The sequence below is a fragment of the Podarcis gaigeae genome (assembly GCF_964106915.1).
Source record: "Podarcis gaigeae genome assembly, chromosome: 8".
NCBI lineage: Eukaryota > Metazoa > Chordata > Lepidosauria > Squamata > Lacertidae > Podarcis > Podarcis gaigeae.
In genome coordinates, this window is record NC_139684.1 from 72,276,188 (window position 1) to 72,297,306 (window position 21,119).

Sequence of the window (21,119 nt, forward strand, 5' to 3'; positions counted from 1 at the left end):
TACTGAAATCATTGCTCATTTTAGTTTACTATTTTCATATTCATTCCTTAAGCTGCCATTCTACAAGGATTGGCAACCTTTCGGATATTGCCGGGCTTCCCATTCTGATTCACTTTATTGCTGCATAAAGGGGCATTCCTGAGCTGAAGTGCAATGAAAGAAAAAGACAGCCCACACACCCTCTGCCCTGAGCATATATGGTATGAAAAGCGACAGGATTGCAGCAGGCCATTATGGGACAGGCACCAATGGAAAAGCAACAAGCACACCCACCCCAAAATGTCTGCAGCCACAAACAGTATTAAAAAGAGGATGGTGTCTTACCTGATGCTATCATGAGCACAAATCATCACGAAGGCACAAGGAAAAGGACAACTGCAGGGGCCCTGAGATGCCATATCTACATCTTACTATGCAATGGGGCAGCCACTTTTTCAGACATACATGACTACTGCTGTTACTTCCAGTTTTGACCTATGCATGACAACTAAGGCTGCAATCTTTTAACGCACTTACCAGGAATGCGATGGGACTTACTGCTAAGTGAGCATGATTAGCATTCTACTGCATGTTTGTTGACGAGCAACTCTTTTAATTGTGACCTCCTCTCCATCCCTTCTTGGGACAGGAGGACACCTGAAACAATTGCTAAATTTAGATGGCGACGATTCCTCAAACACCCTGCAGACTTGCGAAAACGGCTGTATAGGCAAAGTGTATTTGTGTACAAGCGTGCCAAGCTAGTGACTCTTTGGGGATTCCAGGTTCTCTACTAATCAGTTCTGCAGTGTTCTCTGGGGTGTGTGTGAAGTTCTTCGAAGCTTGCAAAAAGTTCTCCTTACCTGCACTTTGCCTTCTTGCCCTCCTGCTACAGCAATGTGTTCCCCATAGACATCTAGCTCTATCCGTCTGGTCCAAGATGCTGCGATGGAGCCCATGTGTTCGTTGGTCACATGGATGGTGAAAGCAGGAAGCTGGCTGGGAGGGCCGCAGTACCTAGTGAGTGTGTACCTGCAGACGCCTCGATAATCAAATGCAGCTCCATCAAATGTGATATAGCGGAGGTAACCGAATGCCCACATGGTGCCATATTTCACAGGGTGACAGCCCCGGATGCCATCTATGGTTTTGCATCTCTCTAGAGGCCCACAGGTGTGCTCCCAACATTTCATGGGATGGCCGGGCTGCTTGCAGGAGCATTTCCTGCTGCAGGTGTCTGTCAGGATCACCTCTTCGCCCACCTGATAGCTGTGGCCATTCAGCCTGCAGCCACACTCTTCCAAGGGCACGCAGACTCCAGACTTCAAAACATGGCCTTCTCTGCAGAAACAACCTGCCACACACGGCTTGGAGCACTGGGCAGAAGCATTGAGGTTGGCGCAACTGGCAGGGCAGGCTGTGCCACAGAAATCATAGTAAGTGTTGGCCGGGCAGGCAATTTCTAGAGTAAAAGAAAACAAGTTATCCCAAAAGAAGAGGACATGGCTGCCCTCGCTGCCACCAAACAAAGAGACAACCACAACGTTATTTTGCAACCCTGGTTGGCAACTTAAGTCAAAATAGATGCAAGGGAGCTGTGATTTGGTCTTTCCTTCCTCCCCAAACATTTAAAGGCAGCCACAGAAGCACTCATCTACACTTATCGAAGCTGTATTCCCTGCGAAAACCTGCTCTTTACAACTGAATCAGAGCAAACGACTATCCGTGGAAAACCCGAATTGCCATTTGGTCCGATTCAGTGTTAAAGATGTTGTTTTCTGGGGAAAGCAGCAAGGCAAAACAAAAACACTCAGACCCAGACCAGGAAAAAACACATCTGTGCCTAGAAAGCACGGGCCAAAAGGTAAGTGTGTACGAGTCGTCATTTCAACTGATTTAATCTGGATCCATTTTTTTCTTTTTTAATGATATTTTTTCTGCAAAAAGAAGAAGAAAGAGGGAAAATAAGTAATTCAAGCCTCCCCTCCACCTGCTGTGGGAACAGAACCTGACACTAGGGCAATTCTATTGGGGGGGTATGTCCCTTATCCCCCAGGTGAAATACCAAGCCATAAATGTTAGTTCTACAGAGCAAAGCCTTTGAAATTAATGAACATGATTAACGCCCATTAATGTAAGTGCATTTACTCTGAGTAAAACCTAGCTGGATATCATCCTAAACATTTAACTAAAGGTGGCAGGAAGCTTTGCTGAATAGAAATTACTTGTGAGAGTAAATATTGTGTAGGAGGATCTCGTCTATTAGAAAGGGCATTTCTTCATAATACAGCACCGAGGACACAAACCTCTTCAGGCAAACGGGCATACTTGGAGTTTTGAGTAAGTGCTTTGGGCACCAATCACAAAATGGCTGCCATGGGGATGTGGCACAAAAAAAGGGCTGCTGTAGGGGCATGGTATAACACAAATTCTGTAACCTTTCCTCATAGGGGAGAAAAAGAGACGGTGAGAGATGGAGGGACTCTGTGTGTGTGTGTGTGTGTGTGAGAGAGAGAGAGAGAGAGAGAGAGAGAGAGAGAGAGAGAACACTATGCAAGCCTGCAGTGCTGTAAACTCCATCTCTCATTTTTGGCTTTTGCCAAAAATGGCTCTCCCCCTGCCCCCAAGTGCCGGCATGCAGCCCCAAACAGATTACCCCTGTGGGAATGTGGTTCACAACAGAAAAGCTCTCCTGAACTAAAGGCATAGAAATGAATGTGTGCACATTTGCACATTATAAGTGGTGATGTCATAGATAGCTCAAGAGGAACCATGCTCACCACACTTAAGTTCTTTCCTCCAGTTTGGCACCGTCACTCCCAGCATCTTACACATCTCTTCATAAGCTTCTATGGCTCCACAGAGCATGAGATTGCCTGGTCCGAACCGGCAGAGGTCATAGATGCAGGATTCATAATAAGAAGCTGGATCCTCATGCCAGTGACACTCTGAGAAAGGCCCAGAGTGATCTCTTAGAATCCCACACATTTGCTCAAACTCTTGCTGCTTTACGCAAGGCTCAAATCCTCCGGTGTCATTTCTGCACCTGAAAGTGTGAGTAGCGGTTAACTGGAATTAATGTGCATTCAGAAATTCTGTACAAAACTCCATAGATCAACCCAAACAGGCAAGATTTAAGCCACATTCAAAACTGGGCTCTGGTGAATCTCCAGAGGAGTGTTATGAAATCTCCCAATTCCAAAACTTCCAAGCAGGACAACAGCTCCTTTCCAATATCCAGTAATGCCCAATCCTCCTCAAGTGCCTATTTTTGGCTAGGAAAAGAAGAGATTGACAGCCATCACTTATACTAATAGCAAGTGGAAGTGATGAATTACCGTATTTTTTGCTCTATAAGATGCCCCAGACCATAAGACGCACCTAGTTTTTGGAGGAGGAAAACAAGAAAAAAATATATTCTGAATCTCAGAAGCCAGAACAGCAAGAGGGATCGCTGTGCAGTGAAAGCAGCAATCCCTCTTGCTGTTCTGGCTTCTGGGATAGCTGTGCAGCCTGCATCCGCTCCATAAGACGCACACACATTTCCCCTTACTTTTTAGGACTGAAAAAGTGAGTCTTACAGAGCAAAAAATATTGCATATTGCTGTAGCCAAAATGCAAAGGCCCAAAAAGGAGGCACCAGCATACATAGTGGAACCTCAAGATTTGCTGTAGTAGAAAAATTCTTAAGGCAGACAATCCAATGAGGAATAAGCATGTTCAGGGACCACATAATGCCTGTTGTGTGAGGAATGGAAAGGGGAATGGAGTATCTAATAAAGGGCATGACTGACTAGCACACTGAACAAGAGCACTCTGCTCTGCAAGGTTCCATTGCAGGTCCCCATTGTGAACACTAATTCTGAAATGGTGTGGACCATTCTCCCTGAAACCAATCAGAGAATGCTGTTTCTCAGCAGAGACAGATGCACATAAATTTAGTGGTCAGGCTGCTATGGAAACACATTCATCATATTCATGAAAAGATGCCAAGCGCAAGGGAAAGCACATATTTCTGTTTTGTAGCAGATTTGCATAGAGCTGATCGACTGGCCCATTTATCAGTCATGAAGCCATCTCCACACCCTTCCATGAAATAGTGTTTGGTTTTTTAAGCGAACAAGCAATAGAGTAGAAAAAAATATATAAAAAATTAAAAAGCCAGACATTTTAAGTAGATAAGCAAGTGAACACTTATGACCAGCCCAAGACTAATTGCTGCCTGAGGCAAAGGATATGACACCTGATCCATGTACAGAAACTGTCCAGGCTTAGGAAGCACAGGGAGGCCACGTGTCACACAGATCAGTCCTCCAACATTTCCCCATCACTTCCCACCCACCAACATCTGCTGCCTAATGGAAGGATCATAGGACTAGTGGTGAGAAGGAAAACAAAGCAGACAGTCAGACTGGAAAATGGGGGCTAACAGTCTGCATTTGATTCAGATGTAGGAATGCATGAGGAGCAAAGGCAGTTGAAGAGCATGTACTGCAGCAAAGAAAGCCCTCATCAGCTCCTGTTTCCATGCACGTGTGAATGCACCAGCACCACCATAAATGGCGAAGGAATGATGAAGGGTATAAACGTACTCTGAGGGGCTTCTGTCCGACATCCAAGCGTTGCCGAACTCCGCATCGTTCTTGGCTTTCTTGCCATCAGGCAAGACCTTATCATCCCTGCGGATGCTGTTGAAGTTCCCACACATCCCGTGCAGCTTTCCCCAGTATTCTGGGCCTACACGGACAAACAAAGCATGGCGGCCATTGTACTGGATCTCCAGATTGGGGTGCGCTCTCAAAGTCACCACGTTCCTCCTTTGCGTGATGTTGGCCAACTGCTTCAGCTCTGTTGGCAGGGGGGTCTGCCTCCCATCGACCTGAAAAGGGAACGGAAGTCCAATGGGAACCAGGAAATAACTGTAGTGTCCAGAGGGGAAATTGTGGGTTACAACATCACAAAGCAAGGCCCAAGGAGGACGCCTCTCCCACGGTGGGAGACACATGCCAGACTGTTGAAACAGGCGCTGCTTGCAATTGCTGGCACTGCTTCTTCCTAGACTTCTCCACCCCCACCTCTGGGTGGTAAACGTAGGTGGGCACCACAATGGTCCTCAACAGCTATCAGGACTTGGAGGCAAATTCACAAGAATATAGGCAGATTCAAAAAGATCTCAAGAAAATGGGCCCTGGGAATTAACATATTTGAAGAGTATTATCACGTCCCTCTTCAGACTTCTCCTCTCCAAGCTAAGATGTGGGATGTAACATAAGCAGTCAAGTACAACACTTCCTGTTTGCCCAGAGTAGACACACAGGGGGATGTTATTCCAGTTCCAGGAGCACTTCCTGTCACACCTGGTCTGGAGCATCCTCCCCCTGCGTGTGACCAGGTAGGTGGGTGTGACCCTGTGAGACCCCTTGTAAAAGGGCCAGTCACACAGACATCTTCCCTTTACTCTTTTGTTGCTTTCTTCTGATACTGATGTATTTTGCTGTCTGCTGGCTCTGAGCCAGCAGCACATGGGCTCAAATCCCTACATGGGATGAACCCACTCTCTTTTCTGTAAGTACAAGCTAAAAGCCTGCCTTCAGGGAACCTACTGCGAACTGAATGTAGGTAAACTTCTTAGCATTACTTTTAAAAGAAGGCTGTTGTGTTTTTATTCTTTTTAAGAGGGATAAAAGGGGAATTTACCAGGATCAAGCCCAATCTGGACAAGCCAGATTGCTTAAGTCGGGCATGGCCAAACTTGGCCCTCCAGCTGTTTTAGGACTACAACTCCCATCATCCCTAGCTAACAGGACCAGTGGTCAGGGATGATGGGAACTGTAGTCCCAAAACATCTATATGGAGGGCCAAGTTTGGCCATGCCTAGCTTAAGTAAAGAGATTCAAATGAATTTACCAACTAGTTTCCTGCTATATACTGGGAAATGTACTCTGCTGCTGATTCATTAGCATGAGTGAGGAAGGATAATATTTAATCAATATATCCTCTCCTACTATCCACAACATTCACACATAAGGTAGTTCCTTCCACCTTTCCTCATAGGATGGGTTCCTGGTTATGTTGCTCTATAATGTGTTTTTTCCAATCTGCTTGTGTTTGATTCCCACCCCACGGCCTCTTATTTGAGTCCCAACAAATTCTGCTCACCTCCACATCTTTGCCTTGCTCCAAAACAACATGAGAACGGAACTGCTTGGAGACAAGCCATATCTCCACTCGGTAAAGAAAGGACACCAAAGGACTCTGGAAATTCTTGTTAGCCGCCACCACCCGGAAGGAGAGGTCAGTAGAGGAGCCATCAGTCTTTGAGATCTCGTAGGCGCAAGTGCCCTGGAAATGTGCCACAGCCCCGTCGAAAGTGAAGTAATGCGGATCCCCGGACACGGTGCAAGTGGCCAGCCGAGGCCTGCAGCCCAGCTTGCCATCCTTGAGGGCACACTGCTGTCCGTGGCTGCAGCTTGCTGGGATGCAGCGGAAGGTGAAAGAAGAATCACAACTGCACCTTTGTGTGCAACCAGAGAGCCAGAGAAGGTCTCCGATCTGGTAGGGAAAGCAGCCATGAAGAGAGAAAGAATGGCCATCATGAAAAGATCACGAGAAAAATATATATATGAGCATATCTCTGAAATATGAAACTATATAAACCAGAAAGAGCTTTGTCTTTGCAGAATGGAACCTAGAGAAAATGGAAAGTAAATTAGAGGACAGACATAAACAGTGGTCTCTGCTGGCCCTTTCCCAAGGCGCAAAGGAAAGGAAGAATATAGGAATCACCTCCTTTGTCACATCAGATGATTGTTCCTCTAGGCCAGCATTTTATCTCCCGCTTGGACTACTGCAATGTGTTCTACATGGGGCTGCCTTTGAAGGTGACCTGGAAACTCCAATTAATCCAGAATGCGGTAGCTAGCCTGGTGACTGGGAGCAGCCACCGAGACCATATAACATCGGTCTTGAAAGACGTACATTGGCTCCCAGTACATTTCCGAGCACAATTCGAAGTGTTGGTGCTGACCTTTAAAGCCCTAAACGGACTCGGCCCAGAATACCTGAAGGAGCATCTCCACCCCCATCATTCTGCCCAGACACTGAAGTCCAGTGCCAAGGGCCTTCAGGCGGGTTCCCTCCCTGCGATAAGTGAGGTTACAAGAAACCAGGCAGAGGGCTTTCTTGGTAGTGGTTCCCACCCTGTGGAACGCTCTCCCATCAGATGTCAAGGAAATAAACAACTCTCTGACTTTTAGAAGACATCTGAAGGCAGCCCTGTTTAGGGAAGTTTTTTTATGTCTGATGTTTTATCATGTTTTAAATATTTTGTTGGAAGCTGCCCAGATTGGCTGGGGAAACCAATATTATTATTTTGTCTTCAATCAGTACACAGCCAGAATCTCACATGGGGGGAGGATGAGTGGCAGAGAAAAGCTGCACCTATGAGTATGTCCTGACACATCAGGACTTCCAAGACAAAGGCATTTGTTTGGAGGACAAAATAACAGAGCTCTCGCTTTGGGTGCATAACACCCCAGGCTCAATCTCAGTCTCCCCCAGTCAAAAAGATGTTGGGAAGCAGAGATGGAAAGCCTTCTTCCTCACCTTTTGGAGGGCTGCTATTGATAAAGAGAGCCTAGGGCCAAACTATGGGCTTGTCCACACTTCAGCTTGTCCTACAATTTCTAAGCATGGGTCTGAGTGGTTTTCCTCTTGCCCCATTGCTTTCCCCGGGAAAACCTGAATTTGAACAACCACCAATTAATGAATAATAATAATGGATAATACTAACAAGAAAATAATATAGCATGCATACGCTTGCTGTCTTAGGGTGCGTCTTGTGCTTTTAAGGATGCCTCCAGGGATTCAAGCGCAAATTAGGTTTGCACAATTAAAGGGGATTAAAGTGCTCTGTCCCCCCTAGTTCAACAAATCCACTTTAAAAAGGAAATGAGTTTTGGCAGTAAGGAAAGAGATGAGGAAATGCATTGAAAAACACGAGATGAATGGATGATTAATGGGAAGACGAGTATACTCTCTGGAAGCAAATCAGGACGAGTGTTTATTTGTTGTAGAACCTCCCCACAAACAATTCAGGATAAATGCTCAGCAAAGTCTGGACATGGTCTAAACACTGCATAAGCTCATATTGGCTTTGAATCCAGCAGAGAAATCTTAATTCTCTCTTTAAAAAACAACAACACAGCATTGCATGCCAGTATTTTTAAATGGTATTTTAACAACATCAGGGAGGGTGAAATCTACTCACATTGTAATACAGCCCATTGTGTTTACATCCACATCGCTCAGGCTGAACGCACTTGTCTCCATTCCACAAGTATCCTTCATCACAGGCGCACCCTTCTGAGCATAGGGGGCTGCAGAGGTGTTTAAATGTGGAGCTCAAGCACAGATCTTGGCAAGGCGGTTTGCACAGCTCATAGTGACTATTTGCTGGGCAATCTGCAGCTGAAAAGAAGAGGATAAACAAGGATGAGAAATGGTTTGTTTTTCCACCACCAAAATACAGTAACAGGGATTTTTCAAAACCTGGAGTGGTTGTTTATATGTTTCACTGCTTAAAAAAGCCATTGCTCTCACCCATGGTTTTAGGACTCTTAAAGACGTATTGTGCCACCATCATTGTAATGCAGCATTTACATACAGTGACTGAGCTTATCAATTAAAAAATTGCCTTCGTGATTATTCTGACAGGTTTACTTACAAATTATCCAATGGTCAGATTCATGGGCTTTTCCATACATCAGTCAGAAGGTTGCACAGGCAGTAATTTTTATTATTATTATTATTATTATTATTATTATTATTATTATTATACCACCCTATACTTGCAGGTCTCAGGGCAGTTTACAGAATACAATTAAAATATAAAACCACAAAATCCACAATCAAAATAAAAACAATAAGTATTGTTTAGTTCCAAAGTGGTGAAAGTTCCTAAATGATTGGTATAGGAACTCAAGAGTGGCTGATGAGAGCCATGTGGTTTGAGCTTGGTTTGAGTTTCACAAGCAGACTGTGGAGGGCTTCATAAGCTAGTTCCTCCAAGGTGAAGGGAAGTGGACACAGCCAAGCCTGGCAGGACGGCTTACTCTATGGTATTAACCTCTTCATGCATTAATTAGACATAAACATGTTGGTTGTATGAGGCAGGTTATTCCACAGCAGACACCCCCAAACTCAGCCCTTCAGCTGTTTTGGGACTACAACTCCCACCATCCCTAGCTAACAGGACCTGTGGTCAAGGATGATGGGAATTGTAGTTCCAAAACAGCTGGAGGGCCGAGTTTGGGGATGCCTGTCCCACAGTGACCTCATTTGGGCTACAACCCTGATCATATCATATCAGATTTGATCTGAATAGCTACAGTCCTGTTGACACTCAGTACCTGAGGTAGCTAATGGTGGGAAGGATTTTGTCCTTGGTACATGTTCACCTATTCTGCCAGCCCTCACAGCATTGACTTTTAATGCTGTTCCTCCCTCTCTTTGCCTACACTACAGCATAGTCGGCAGGGCACATATGGGACACTTCCAAATCTGCACTAATTTGTTCCATTTTCTTTTCACTGCCCCAAAGTTTAGGTTTACACTTAGAATCAGTAATGGAGGTCAGATGAGCAGTGAACCCCACTATGCTGTCCTCTGCTCTTTCGAATGCAAAGAACGATGCAGTAGTCACAGGAACAGAAAGCATGTATGTTTAAGCAAACATGTCCTTGAGGGCCAATTGTAAGAGTCATGTATTGGGAAATGGAAGTTTGAGGGCTGCAATGGAAGTGGGCCAATGTGAGCAGAGCCCAAAACTGTATGATGTGCCGAGTTTCACAAAATGGACCTACCACAGAAAAAGTCCTTCCTCCAGGGCCGGAGGGTTACATTGGCTCTTTGGCAGGCTGCTGCATATGTCTGAATGGACCTGCACAAGACGTTGTTGTCCCCGGCGGAGATGTGTAGGTCAAAAATGCAACGTGTCAGATAAGGCTCTGGGTCAACTTGCAAGTGACAAGATGCAAATGGCCCATCAGGATTCTGTATTATCCAGCACAGAGATATAGATTGGACGAGACTTCCCCACCGACCAAATATAGCAGAAGAGGCACCATGGGGAATGTCTGATGACCTCCAGTCTAGGGCAGCGTCCAAGGCATGCTTCACTGTAGATCCATTGCGTGTCTCCGAATCGTCGTCAGCGACCCCATTGAAGTTCCCACACAGCCCACATAACTGGCCTTGGTATTGAGGGGAAAGTGTGACAAAGACGCTGTGGGCCAGGTCATAGCTCACTGTTAGCCCAAAGTCTGTCTTTAAAACTGCGTAAAATCCATGCTGGTAAATGACAATTCCTTGGTTTTTCAAATGCACTGGAAGGATTGCAACCACGCCATCAATCTGTGTGAGCAAAAGAACATTGAACCTTTCTTCCCTGAAACCCATCACTCTAGAAAATGGCAGGCAGCTCTAGACGGTATTTCAATTTCCCACAGTGCATGTGGGAAACAGCAAGTATTAATTGCCAGAGGAAGTGAGGTCTATTTATTTACAGTCCAATCCCCCAATATCCACTTAGGAGAGAGCCACACTGAGTTCCATGGGGTCTGCTGCCAGGTAAATGTACAGGATTGCAGCAGAAGATGGGCTTTTTCAGGATGCCAATTTAAAACGCATCTGTTGCTGTTTTAATGGTGCTCAATTTCACTGTGAGCTGAATTGTTTAGGTTGCATCTACCCTGACTTTATGTCAGCCACCTTGAGTTGCAGATGGTTGTAAACAGGCGGAAAATCAAAATCGTGAAAATTAATTGTTTTAAATGTTGTAAACCGCTGTGGGAAAATGCTGCATTTCAAACCGAGGTCAACACTCACAAAATAAATAAATAAATAAATAAATAAATAAATAAATAAATAAATAAATGCACTATTGAGCACATGGTGCTCTCCAGCTTTTGTATGGGACTACAGCTCCCATGCCTCCTGGAACTGATGGGAATTGTAGTCCTCTCCCCCCCAAAAAACTGACAGAAATATATATTTTTTAACTGCCGCTGTATCTGTACTGTCTCTGTTATACCCAATTGCAATTCAATGTATTCCTGTTGTGTTTTATGATTTCCCTGATATTGTAAGTGAGCTGGAACTGGTCTGTGACTGTAACAATAAAATTCATTCAACTGACAGAAAGCTGCTGTAATTGAGTGGTCAGCCAGTGGCGTAGCGTGGGGGGTGCAGGGGGGCCAGCCGCACCGGGCGCAACATCTGGGGGGGGGCGCTCGCACTCGCAGCTCTCTGCCCCTACTAAAATCCACGGGTTAGGGGGCGCAAATTACTTGCCTTGCCCCGGGTGCTGACAACCCACGCTATGCCACTGCGGTCAGCTGTTGTAACTTTGCATTTCATTTCTCTCTGATGGCACTGCTTACAATCCCCCACTATTATGCATGCCATACATCCAATGAAGGGGAAGTTTATGCCACAGTAAACGTGCTAGTCTTGTAAGAGCTGTAAATACCTTTTTCTTGTGGAATAGTAACATGTACGGATTTGTTTGCAAGGCTGGCTGATGACACTAAACAATCTTTTGTGGCACTAGGGCTACTCTGCACCGATGGAATGTCAGCTGCACTCCATCTGCCCAGGTTTTGGGTGTGGTGAAGGAGGAAGGTTTAAAACTTTAAAAATTTACAAAATAAAGAAAAGATAAGTAGGACAAGACTTAGTGGGTTCAATAGAGAAGAGACGAGCGTGAGATGTCAGCGACCCCTCATCGTTCTTAGGTGCCGGTGTGCACAGTTCAGTCATTAGACCTGTTTTATTATTACACTGCACTGGCTTATATGCAATACCCTGTTTCTGATTCTTGTAGTTGTAATTGGAATATAACAGCACTTAGTAAGCACCCTAACAATAAATAAGATGGATGATGGACTACATGGAACTGGTGGAAATGACTGGCAGAATCCGAGACCAGGGAGAAGAGTCGGTGGAGGAAGATTGGAAGAAATTTAAAGACTATTTACAGAAACATTGTAAAATTAATGAATGTTAGAAGGATGTTGGAATGAAGTTATGTGGTTTTAGCAGAAATGTTATAAAGGATTAGGAAAAAACAGACTGTTAATTGGGGAAAGGAGGGAAAGTAAAGTTACATTATATTAAGATAAATGACAGGACAAAAATTGGAAAAGATGGAAAGGATTTGCTGAAATAATTAACCGAACTGGAATACAAAAAAGGGAGGTGTGAGGAGGTCAAGGAAACAAGCAAATGAAAGATAAGTTATGGGAAGATTCGCTCTGTTTTTTAATGGATTTTATTTTTCTGTTTTCTTCTCTTTCTTTTTCTTTCTTTCTTTTTTGCTTATTGTGATGTGTTGTTTTGTTTTTGTTTAATATGGTGTTTTTACTTTTTCTTTTTGTAATCTTTAAAACTTTAATAAATATTTTTTTAAAAAAAGATGGAGAGACTCCATCAGGCAAGGCCTCCTTCCACCTGCCTTGCCCCACCACCTTCTTGTCTCTGCTTCTCAATTTGTATTGTATTATTTTATGTACAGTAGTACCTCTGGTTGCGAACAGGATCCGTTCCAGAGCCTCATTCGCAACCTGAGCAGAATGCAGCCTGTGTCTGTGCATGCTGCGATTTGCCACTTCTGCGCATGCGCGTGACATCATTTTGAGCGCCTGCGCATGCGCGAGTGGCAAAACCCGGAAGTAACCCTTTCCTGTACTTCCAGGTCACCGTGGGACACAACCTGAAAAGATTTAACCCGAAGCATCTTTAACCCCGAGGTATGACTGTACTGTGGCTTGCCATTGTTTTATTGATTATAGTTTAGAAATTATTAATTGTAACTGTTGAGTGGATTTCTGTTTAACTTTTATATGTTATTATTATTTAATACTATTCTAATGATTGTTGAATGTTACTTTTTTGATGTAGGTTGCCTATTTTAAAGTTATGTTTTATTATCACATTTTTGTATTGCATCAGATTGTTATAAGATGCACATCTTTTGTTTCTTCAGCTTGTAAACCACCTTGAGTATTGTAAGATAGAAAGACGGTATACAAATTAAAAATGATGAAGATAGTGATAAATTAGCCAAGCTGTGAATACGTAAGAATGTTCTTACCTTGACTCTGCCCCTGTGTCCGCTCTGCAGATGTATCTGGGTGTGGTTCACCAGCACAAACACCTCTGATGCTGCAGATAATGGGCTGCTGGACTGCTTCTCGTTCTTCAGTTCAACTTTGAAAGCTGGTAAAGGCTTGGACACCCCACACAGTTCAGCCAAGACGTATGTGGAGGTGCCCTGAAATCTATAATGCCACCCATCAAAAGTGACATAGTGGGAAAACCCAGAAACCAGACAAATACCATCCAACAATGGATAACACCCATACACCCCCTTCTGGGTACCGCAGAATTGTCCAGGTCCACACAGGGACTCAACAGCAACGACTGCATAGGTAGGTCCATTACACTGATACATCTTTTGGCAGTTTTCTCCTTTCTGGAAGAATGTTTCCCCATTCAGGTAATACTGTCCCTTGTAGAAGCAGCCACACTGCTCCAGAGGCACACACTCGATGCCACTCAGCACAAACCCTGCATTGCACTGGCATCCTTCGACACATGCGGACCAGCTGCAGTTCTTGGGCATAACCAGTTCAGCACAAGAGGCAGGGCAGGGAGAACCACAGAGTACATAATGGCTATTTGATGGGCAGGTAAAGTCTGGAAAATAAAAACATCACACAGAATATTCATTTATTTCTAGCTAAGACTGAGCCTTTGCACACACTCCCAGGCATCCAGTTCACTCCCACTGCTAGTTTGGGAAGTGGACTAAACACAGGTAAAAGGTCAAGGAAGGTAAAGGACCCCTGGAGGGTTAGGTCCAGTCAAAGGCGACTATGGGATTGCGGCGCTAATCTCGCTGTCAGGCTGAGGGAGCTGGCGTTTCTTCACAGACAGCTTTCCGGGTCACGTGGCCAGCATGACTAAACAGCTTCTGGCGCAATGGGACACTGTGATGGAAACCAGAGCACACAGAAATGCTGTTTAGCTTCCCACCACAGTGGTACCTATTTATCTACTTGCACTGGTGTGCTTTCGAACTGCTAGGTTGACAGGAGCTGGGACAGCAAGAGGAGCTCACCCTGACATGGGGATTTGAACCGCGACGTTCTGATTGTCAAATCCAAGAGGCTCAGTGGTTTAGACCACAGCGCCACCACAACGTTAGCCACAACCTATGTCGATCCTGTATCCATCTGGTTGTTTATTTATGAACTTCAGAATTCTACAATTCCTTCAACATCAAACTTAGCTGGTGCCATGCTTGCACAGCAGTTCAAAAGGAAAAAAAACAGCACTTTTCCTAGTCCAGAGATCTGCTGCTCATTCTATAGCAATAAAACACTTGCTTTAAGTTTCTCCTCCATCCTAACGCCTTCCGTCTCTCCCTCACCCCATCACTCTCTGCATGCCCCAAATGGGGCTTCTGTTCCATGTGAACTGGGGACCTGAACCAGAATGTTCCTGGACAGAGGATACAACACTTTGGTATAGGTCTCCACTTGTAATGCCTGGATGGCACAGGAGATAAAGGCCCACCTTGCTTGTAAAACCTTTTCCCATTATTGTTTTGTCTCTAGAAGGTCCTTCTGAGGACAAACACAATGAACCTGCAAGTTGCACTTTGCAATTAGAAAATTAAAAAGCCCTGTCTCAGAAAACATGTTTTCCAGGCCTTCTGCTTTCTGTGATACTCTGTGAAAATTAAATAAAACTGTCTGACTGCTTGCTTTTATCCCAAAAGGCTTGCTTGGGTTGGGAAGACAAAAAAGAAATTCTATTCTCTGACACAGCCAAATGTTACAGAAATACTCAGTGCTTTTTTAGCTTTTCAGAAAGTGGCCAAGTCAGATTTCAGTGTCAAAGAACAATATCAGGCCATGCTGCATATACAGGTATGCACTCTGTGCTAAAATAATTAAAATTCTGTCCCCCCAAAATGTGACTATTATGACCTTGTAGATGGAACCAACATACATTTTTTCCCTATTTTGCACAAATCATCCTGCATTTTAAAATTATTTTGCCTTATTTATTTATGGTTCAGCTAGTCACGGCAAAAGCCATACACATTTCTAAACACCATCCTTAGACCTCCTGGATCTGTTACTTAGCAATTTCCTCTGATGTGATTTCAGTATCACCCACAGACTTTGAAAGCACCCCTTTCTCAGCCATGAGCTCTAGGAGCTTCCTTTAAAGAATAATAATAATAAAATAATACGAAGCTGAGTCTACGCTGAATCCTGTGCCCAATGGAGCCCACACATTTCCTTCAATCCTGCAGAAAAATAAGAGTCTTGTACCCTAAATATATTTTTCTCTACTGAAAAATTGCCTACCACATCCAGCAATCTCTCTCCACGGCTGAATGTTGATGCCTCGAGCTTGGCACTGCTGGGAATAACTCTGCAGCAACTCGCAGAGAGTCTTGCGGCTGTTTGTGCTTGCGCACATGTCCCTCACACAGTTTTCCAAGTGGAGCCGAGCATCTTCTGGGCTGTTACAGTGTTTAAACGGCCCGTTCACGTCGCTTATAATTCCGCAGCGGTCCTTCGATCTGAACCTGGCTACTTCAGTCTCACTGCACGCAGACAGAGCCCCAACTGCTCTGCAGTAGAACGGAGAGCTTGCATGCATCCAGCTGTTTCCGAACACATGAGCATTCTTTACCAGAGTACCATTGGGGGTCCTGAAGTCATCAAGACGGTTCCCATTGAAATCTCCACCGAGGCCACAAAGGGAGCCAGAATAAGTCTCGGGAAGAGAAACAGACACGTAGAAAACCCAGTCGTAGGAGAAAGAGAGGCCAAAATCAGTCTCAACGATGACGAAGCGGCCAGAGACACTGCAATAGGCGTTGAGTTTCCCTGATGCGAGGGTGACAGGCAGGTTCATCAGGTACCCATTTACCTAGGACAGAAATGGGGGTGCGAACATTCTGTGACATGTGTATGTCAAGGCCAAGGGTTTAAGCTTGCCAGCAATGCATTTGTTAATAATTTATTAAGAACATTTTATTTTATTTTTTAAATATTTTTTTATAAATTTTCCACACAAATAAAAACAAAACAGTCAACACACACAAACAAACACCAACATATAAACATGTATAATTTCAAATCTTTTTTTTCATAACCTTACTTCTCGGACTTCCCCCTCCCTCCCCTTCTCTGCTTCCCTATTTTAAATGTTTCTTCAACAACCCTTCAGATCGGTTAATTAATCACTTACTGTCTTTTTAAATTTCTTCTAGTAATTAATCTATCAGTCAATTACAGCTGTAATTCCATATTTTCCTTTACCTTGACATTTTAACATTCATCAATATTACAACAGTTCTTAAGATATATTTTAAACTTCCAATCTTCTTCCACCGTCTCTTTCTCTTGGTCACGAATTCTGACAGGCATCTCTGCCAGTCCCATATAGTCAATCACCTTCGCCTGCCATTCTTCCAGCGTGGGTAGTTCTTGTGTCTTCCAATACTTTGCTAGGAGAATCCTTGCTGCTGTGGTGGCATACATAAAGAACGTCCTATCCTTCCTTGGCACCAATTGGCCGACCATGCCCAGGAGAAATGCCTCTGGTTTCTTATGGAAAGTACATTTAAGTACCTTTTTAATTTCATTATAAATCATTTCCCAGAAGGCCTTAATCCTCGGGCAAGTCCACCAAAGGTGATAGAAGGTACCTTCAGTCTCATTGCATTTCCAACATTTATTATTGGGCAAATGATAGATTTTTGCAAGCTTGACTGGGGTCATGTACCACCTATAAATCATTTTCATAATATTTTCTCTTAAGGCATTACATGCCGTAAATTTTATCCCGGTGGTCCATAACTGTTCCCAGTCAGCGAACATAATGTCATGACCCATGTCTTGTGCCCACTTTATCATAGTTGATTTGACTGTCTCATCTAGTGTATTCCACTTCAACAGCAGGTTATACATTCTTGATAGGTTCTTAGTATTGGGTTCTAACAGTTCTGTTTCTAGTTTTGATCTCTCCACCTGGAAGCCAATTTTCCTGTCTTGTTTAAACACCTCCATTATTTGATAATAATGAAGCCAGTCTCGTACCTTAGACTTTATTTTCTCAAAACTCTGTAGTTTAATTTTTCCACTATCTTGCTCTAGGATTTCACAATATTTTGGCCATTTAGAATCCATATTAGGTTTTTTCACCTCCTTAGCCTCCATTGGTGATAACCACCTAGGAGTTTTATTTTCCAGCAAGTCTTTATATCGAATCCAAACATTGTATAGTGCTTTCCTGACAATATGGTTTTTAAAACCTTTATGAACTTTTACCTTGTCATACCATATATATGCATGCCAACCGAATCTGTTATCAAATCCTTCCAAATCCAGAATGTCTGTGTTCTCAAGAAGTAGCCAATCTTTCAACCAGCAGAAAGCTGCCGATTCATAATACAGTTTTAAGTCCGGCAGGGCAAACCCCCCTCTATCTTTAGCATCAGTTAATATCTTAAATTTTATTCTGGGCTTTTTGCCCTGCCAGACAAATTTAGATATGTCTTTCTGCCACTTCTTGAAACAGTCCAATCTGTCCACAATCTGTAACGTCTGAAACAAAAATAACATTCTAGGCAATACATTCATCTTAATTACAGCAATTCGGCCTAACAAGGAAAGCTTCAAGTTTAACCATATTTCTAGATCTTTCTTTACCTCTGTCCAACATTTGTCATAGTTATCTTTAAATAAGTTCACATTTTTAGATGTCATAAAGGTAAAGGTAAAGGTACCCCTGCCCGTATGGGCCAGTCTTGCCAGACTCTGGGGTTGTGCGCCCATCTCACTCAAGAGGCCAGGGGCCAGCGCTGTCCGAAGACACTTCCGGGTCACGTGGCCAGTGTGACATCGCTGCTCTGGTGAGCCAGAGCTGCACACGGAAACGCCGTTTACCTTCCCGCTAGAAAGCGGTCCCTATTTATCTACTTGCGCCCGAGGGTGCTTTCGAACTGCTAGGTTGGCAGGCGCTGGGACCGAGCAACAGGAGCGCACCCCGCCGCGGGGATTCGAACCGCCGACCTTTCGATCGGCAAGCCCTAGGCGCTGAGGCTTTTACCCACAGCGCCACCCGCGTCCCACTTTAGATGTCATATTAATCCCCAAATATTTAACTTTCTTTGCCACCATTAATCCAGTTTCATTTTGAAACCTCTCTCTTTCAATATTTGTTAAGTTTTTCTCCAAGACTTTAGTTTTTTGCTTATTCAACTTAAATCCTGCTACCTGACCAAAATCTTGAATTATTTCTAAAACTCTTTTTGTACTAGTATCTGGCTGTTGTAGGGTCAATACTAAGTCATCTGCAAAAGCCCTCAGTTTATATTGTTTGGCTCCGACCTGAATTCCTTTAACCAGCTGGTCTCTCCTGATCATGTTTAACAAAACCTCCAAGACAGATATAAAAAGCAATGGGGATATTGGGCACCCCTGTCGTGTCCCTTTTTCTATATGAAGTTCTTCAGTAACCACATTATTTACAATTAACTTTGCTTTTTGTTCAGAATATATTGCACCTATACCATTTTCAAACCTTTGGCCTAGCCCCATCCCATGGAGATTCTTCTTCATAAAACTCCAAGAAATGTTGTCAAAAGCTTTCTCCACATCCACAAATATTAGTACCGCCTTCGTATTGATGTTAACTTCTAACAGTTCTATAATGTCAATTATGTTTCTTACATTATCTGACATATGTCTCCCAGGGAGAAAGCCAGCCTGGTCCTTGTGAATCTCCTCCACCAACACCTTCTTCAACCTTTTTGCTAAAATGTCAGCAAATATTTTATAATCCACATTAAGTAATGATATAGGGCGGTAGTTCTTGATCTGGTTCTTTTCAGTCTCAGTTTTTGGTATAAGTGTAATAAATGCTTCTTTCCACGATTCGGGTGCCTTTTTCCCCTCTAAAATTTCATTGCAGACCTCCTTCAATGGTTGTATTAACCATTCCTTCAGAGCTTTATAATATCTGGAGGTCAATCCATCCGGTCCTGGAGATTTCCCCAATTTCATATTCTGGATGGCACCCTCTATTTCTTGTTCTGTTATTTTCTCATTCAAAACCATCATACTTTGTTGTGAAATTCTTTGTAGTCCATATTTTTTAAGAAAATCATCTATTTCTCCTTCATTCTCCGGCCCTCGTGCGTATAGTCTTCTGAAATAACTCTGAAAACAATTACTGATCTCATTTGGTTTAAAAATGTTCTTTCCTTCCACCTCCAAACTTGTAACAGTATTCAGTTTTTGTCTCTTCTTCAGTTGCCATGCAAGAAGTTTCCCACATTTATCTGCTGATTCAAATGTCCTTTGTCTCATTTGCTTAATTTTCCATTCTATCTCTTGATTCATCAGTTCCATATACTGCATCTGGTTATTAACAACATTTTAAAAGGTTGCCGAATAACGGGAATTCTCTGGGCAGTTCTCAATTTCTTTTTTTAAAAAGGTATAACCAAACCATAAAAATACAAATAAATTAGGTGGCAGGGAAACAGAGACTTCCAGATTAGCCTCGTTGAATGAAGGTGGTACCCAGGCAATCGTGAATAGGCATTAAGTCTTTTTATAGTTTATCAGTGACAAAGCCTGCATTTTATGCTAACTTGCGCTTTAAGCAGTCTTCATTTTCAAGCTGGAATTTTTATGTCAATATCATAGTGCCCATACCATAATACTGTAATACGAATCTTTGGTGTTGGGAATTCTGTTTACAGTTCTGGTTGCCTCAGCTCAGAAAGGATATTGAAGGGTTGGGAAAGGTTCAGAAGCAGGCAACCAAAATGGTCAAGGGGGCGGAGAGACTCTCCTGTGAGCAAAGGCTGCAGTATTTGAGACTTCCCAGTTTAGAGAAAAAGCTTGTTAGAGGTGGCATGACAGAAGCTTCTGAAACTGTATACAGTCATACCTTGGTTGTTGAATGCCTTGGTACTGGGATGTTTTGGCTCCCGAACGCCGCAAACCTGGAAGTGAGTGTTCCAGTTTGCGAACGTTTTTTGGAAGCCAAACGTCTGATGTGGCTTCTGCGGCTTCCAATTGAGTGCAGGAAGCTCCTGCAGCCAATCGGAAGCCGCACCTTGGTTGTTGAACCGTTCCAGGAGTCGAACAGACTCCCAGAACAGATTAAGTTCCACAGCCAAAGTACAGCTGTATATTGTGTAGAAGGCAGATAAAAATAAGTTCTCTATCTCTCATAACACTAGAATTTGTAGGCATCCAATAATGTTGAAAGATTTGGTGCAGACCCAAACTGATAGCCATCATATTATCTTGTCAAAGCAAATCCCAAAGCTTTATCTATGTGCCTTGTGAAGAATACTTACTTTTTGCCTGTCTTGAATGTCCCAGGTTCTAGTATGATGAGCCCTTTGCATCCTACATTTGGGGCAGAAAGGGACCCAGAGAAGCAAGGGATAACACAGCAAAGCCATACCTGTATTTTGTCTTCCTGTCCTGCTTCTATAACAATTTGCTCCCCATAGATATCGAGCTCCAACTGCTTCACTGTCGTCATCGCAAGGGAGGCCTTGTGTGTATTCAGCACTTTGATCGTGAAACCTGGAAGCTTTCCTGGGGGCCCACAGTAGGTAGTCAGGATGTATTTGCAGGCGCCTCGGAAACCATAAATGTGATTATCATATGTGATGTAGCGAGAATGGCTGTATATCCACATGGTGCCGTTTTTCATGGGGTAACAGCCCCGTTTTTCATCCACAACTTTGCATATTTCCAGAGGCCCGCAGGCATGTTCCTGGCATTCCATGTGGTGTGCAGGCTGCTTGCAGGAACATTTCTTGCTGCAAGTGTCCGTCAGGATCACTTCCTCTCCCAGCTGGTAATAGCGGCCATCCAGCATGCAGCCACACATCCTCCTGGGTACGCACACCCCGGAGTGAAGAACATAGCCTTCTCGGCAGAAGCAGCCTGCCACACAGGGCTTTGTGCAACGCGAGGGTGCATTGAGGTTGGTGCAACTGGCTGGGCAGGCCGGGCCGCAGA

General features: G+C 43.8%; 1 protein-coding gene across 1 annotated transcript; it reads right to left on the minus strand.

The window, feature by feature from the left end:
* Positions 1-89: 89 nt before the first annotated feature.
* Positions 90-20,634, minus strand: LOC310850530 (IgGFc-binding protein-like; the record flags this gene model as incomplete). The annotated part of the gene is made up of 9 exons (XM_083752051.1): positions 90-1,441; positions 2,760-3,025; positions 4,572-4,858; positions 6,139-6,452; positions 8,301-8,357; positions 10,104-10,392; positions 13,133-13,257; positions 15,423-15,993; positions 20,554-20,634. The coding sequence occupies 9 exons, from the start codon at positions 20,632-20,634 to the stop codon at positions 777-779; spliced, it is 2,655 nt and encodes an 884-aa protein (XP_083608177.1). The 3' UTR covers positions 90-776.
* Positions 20,635-21,119: the final 485 nt, after the last annotated feature.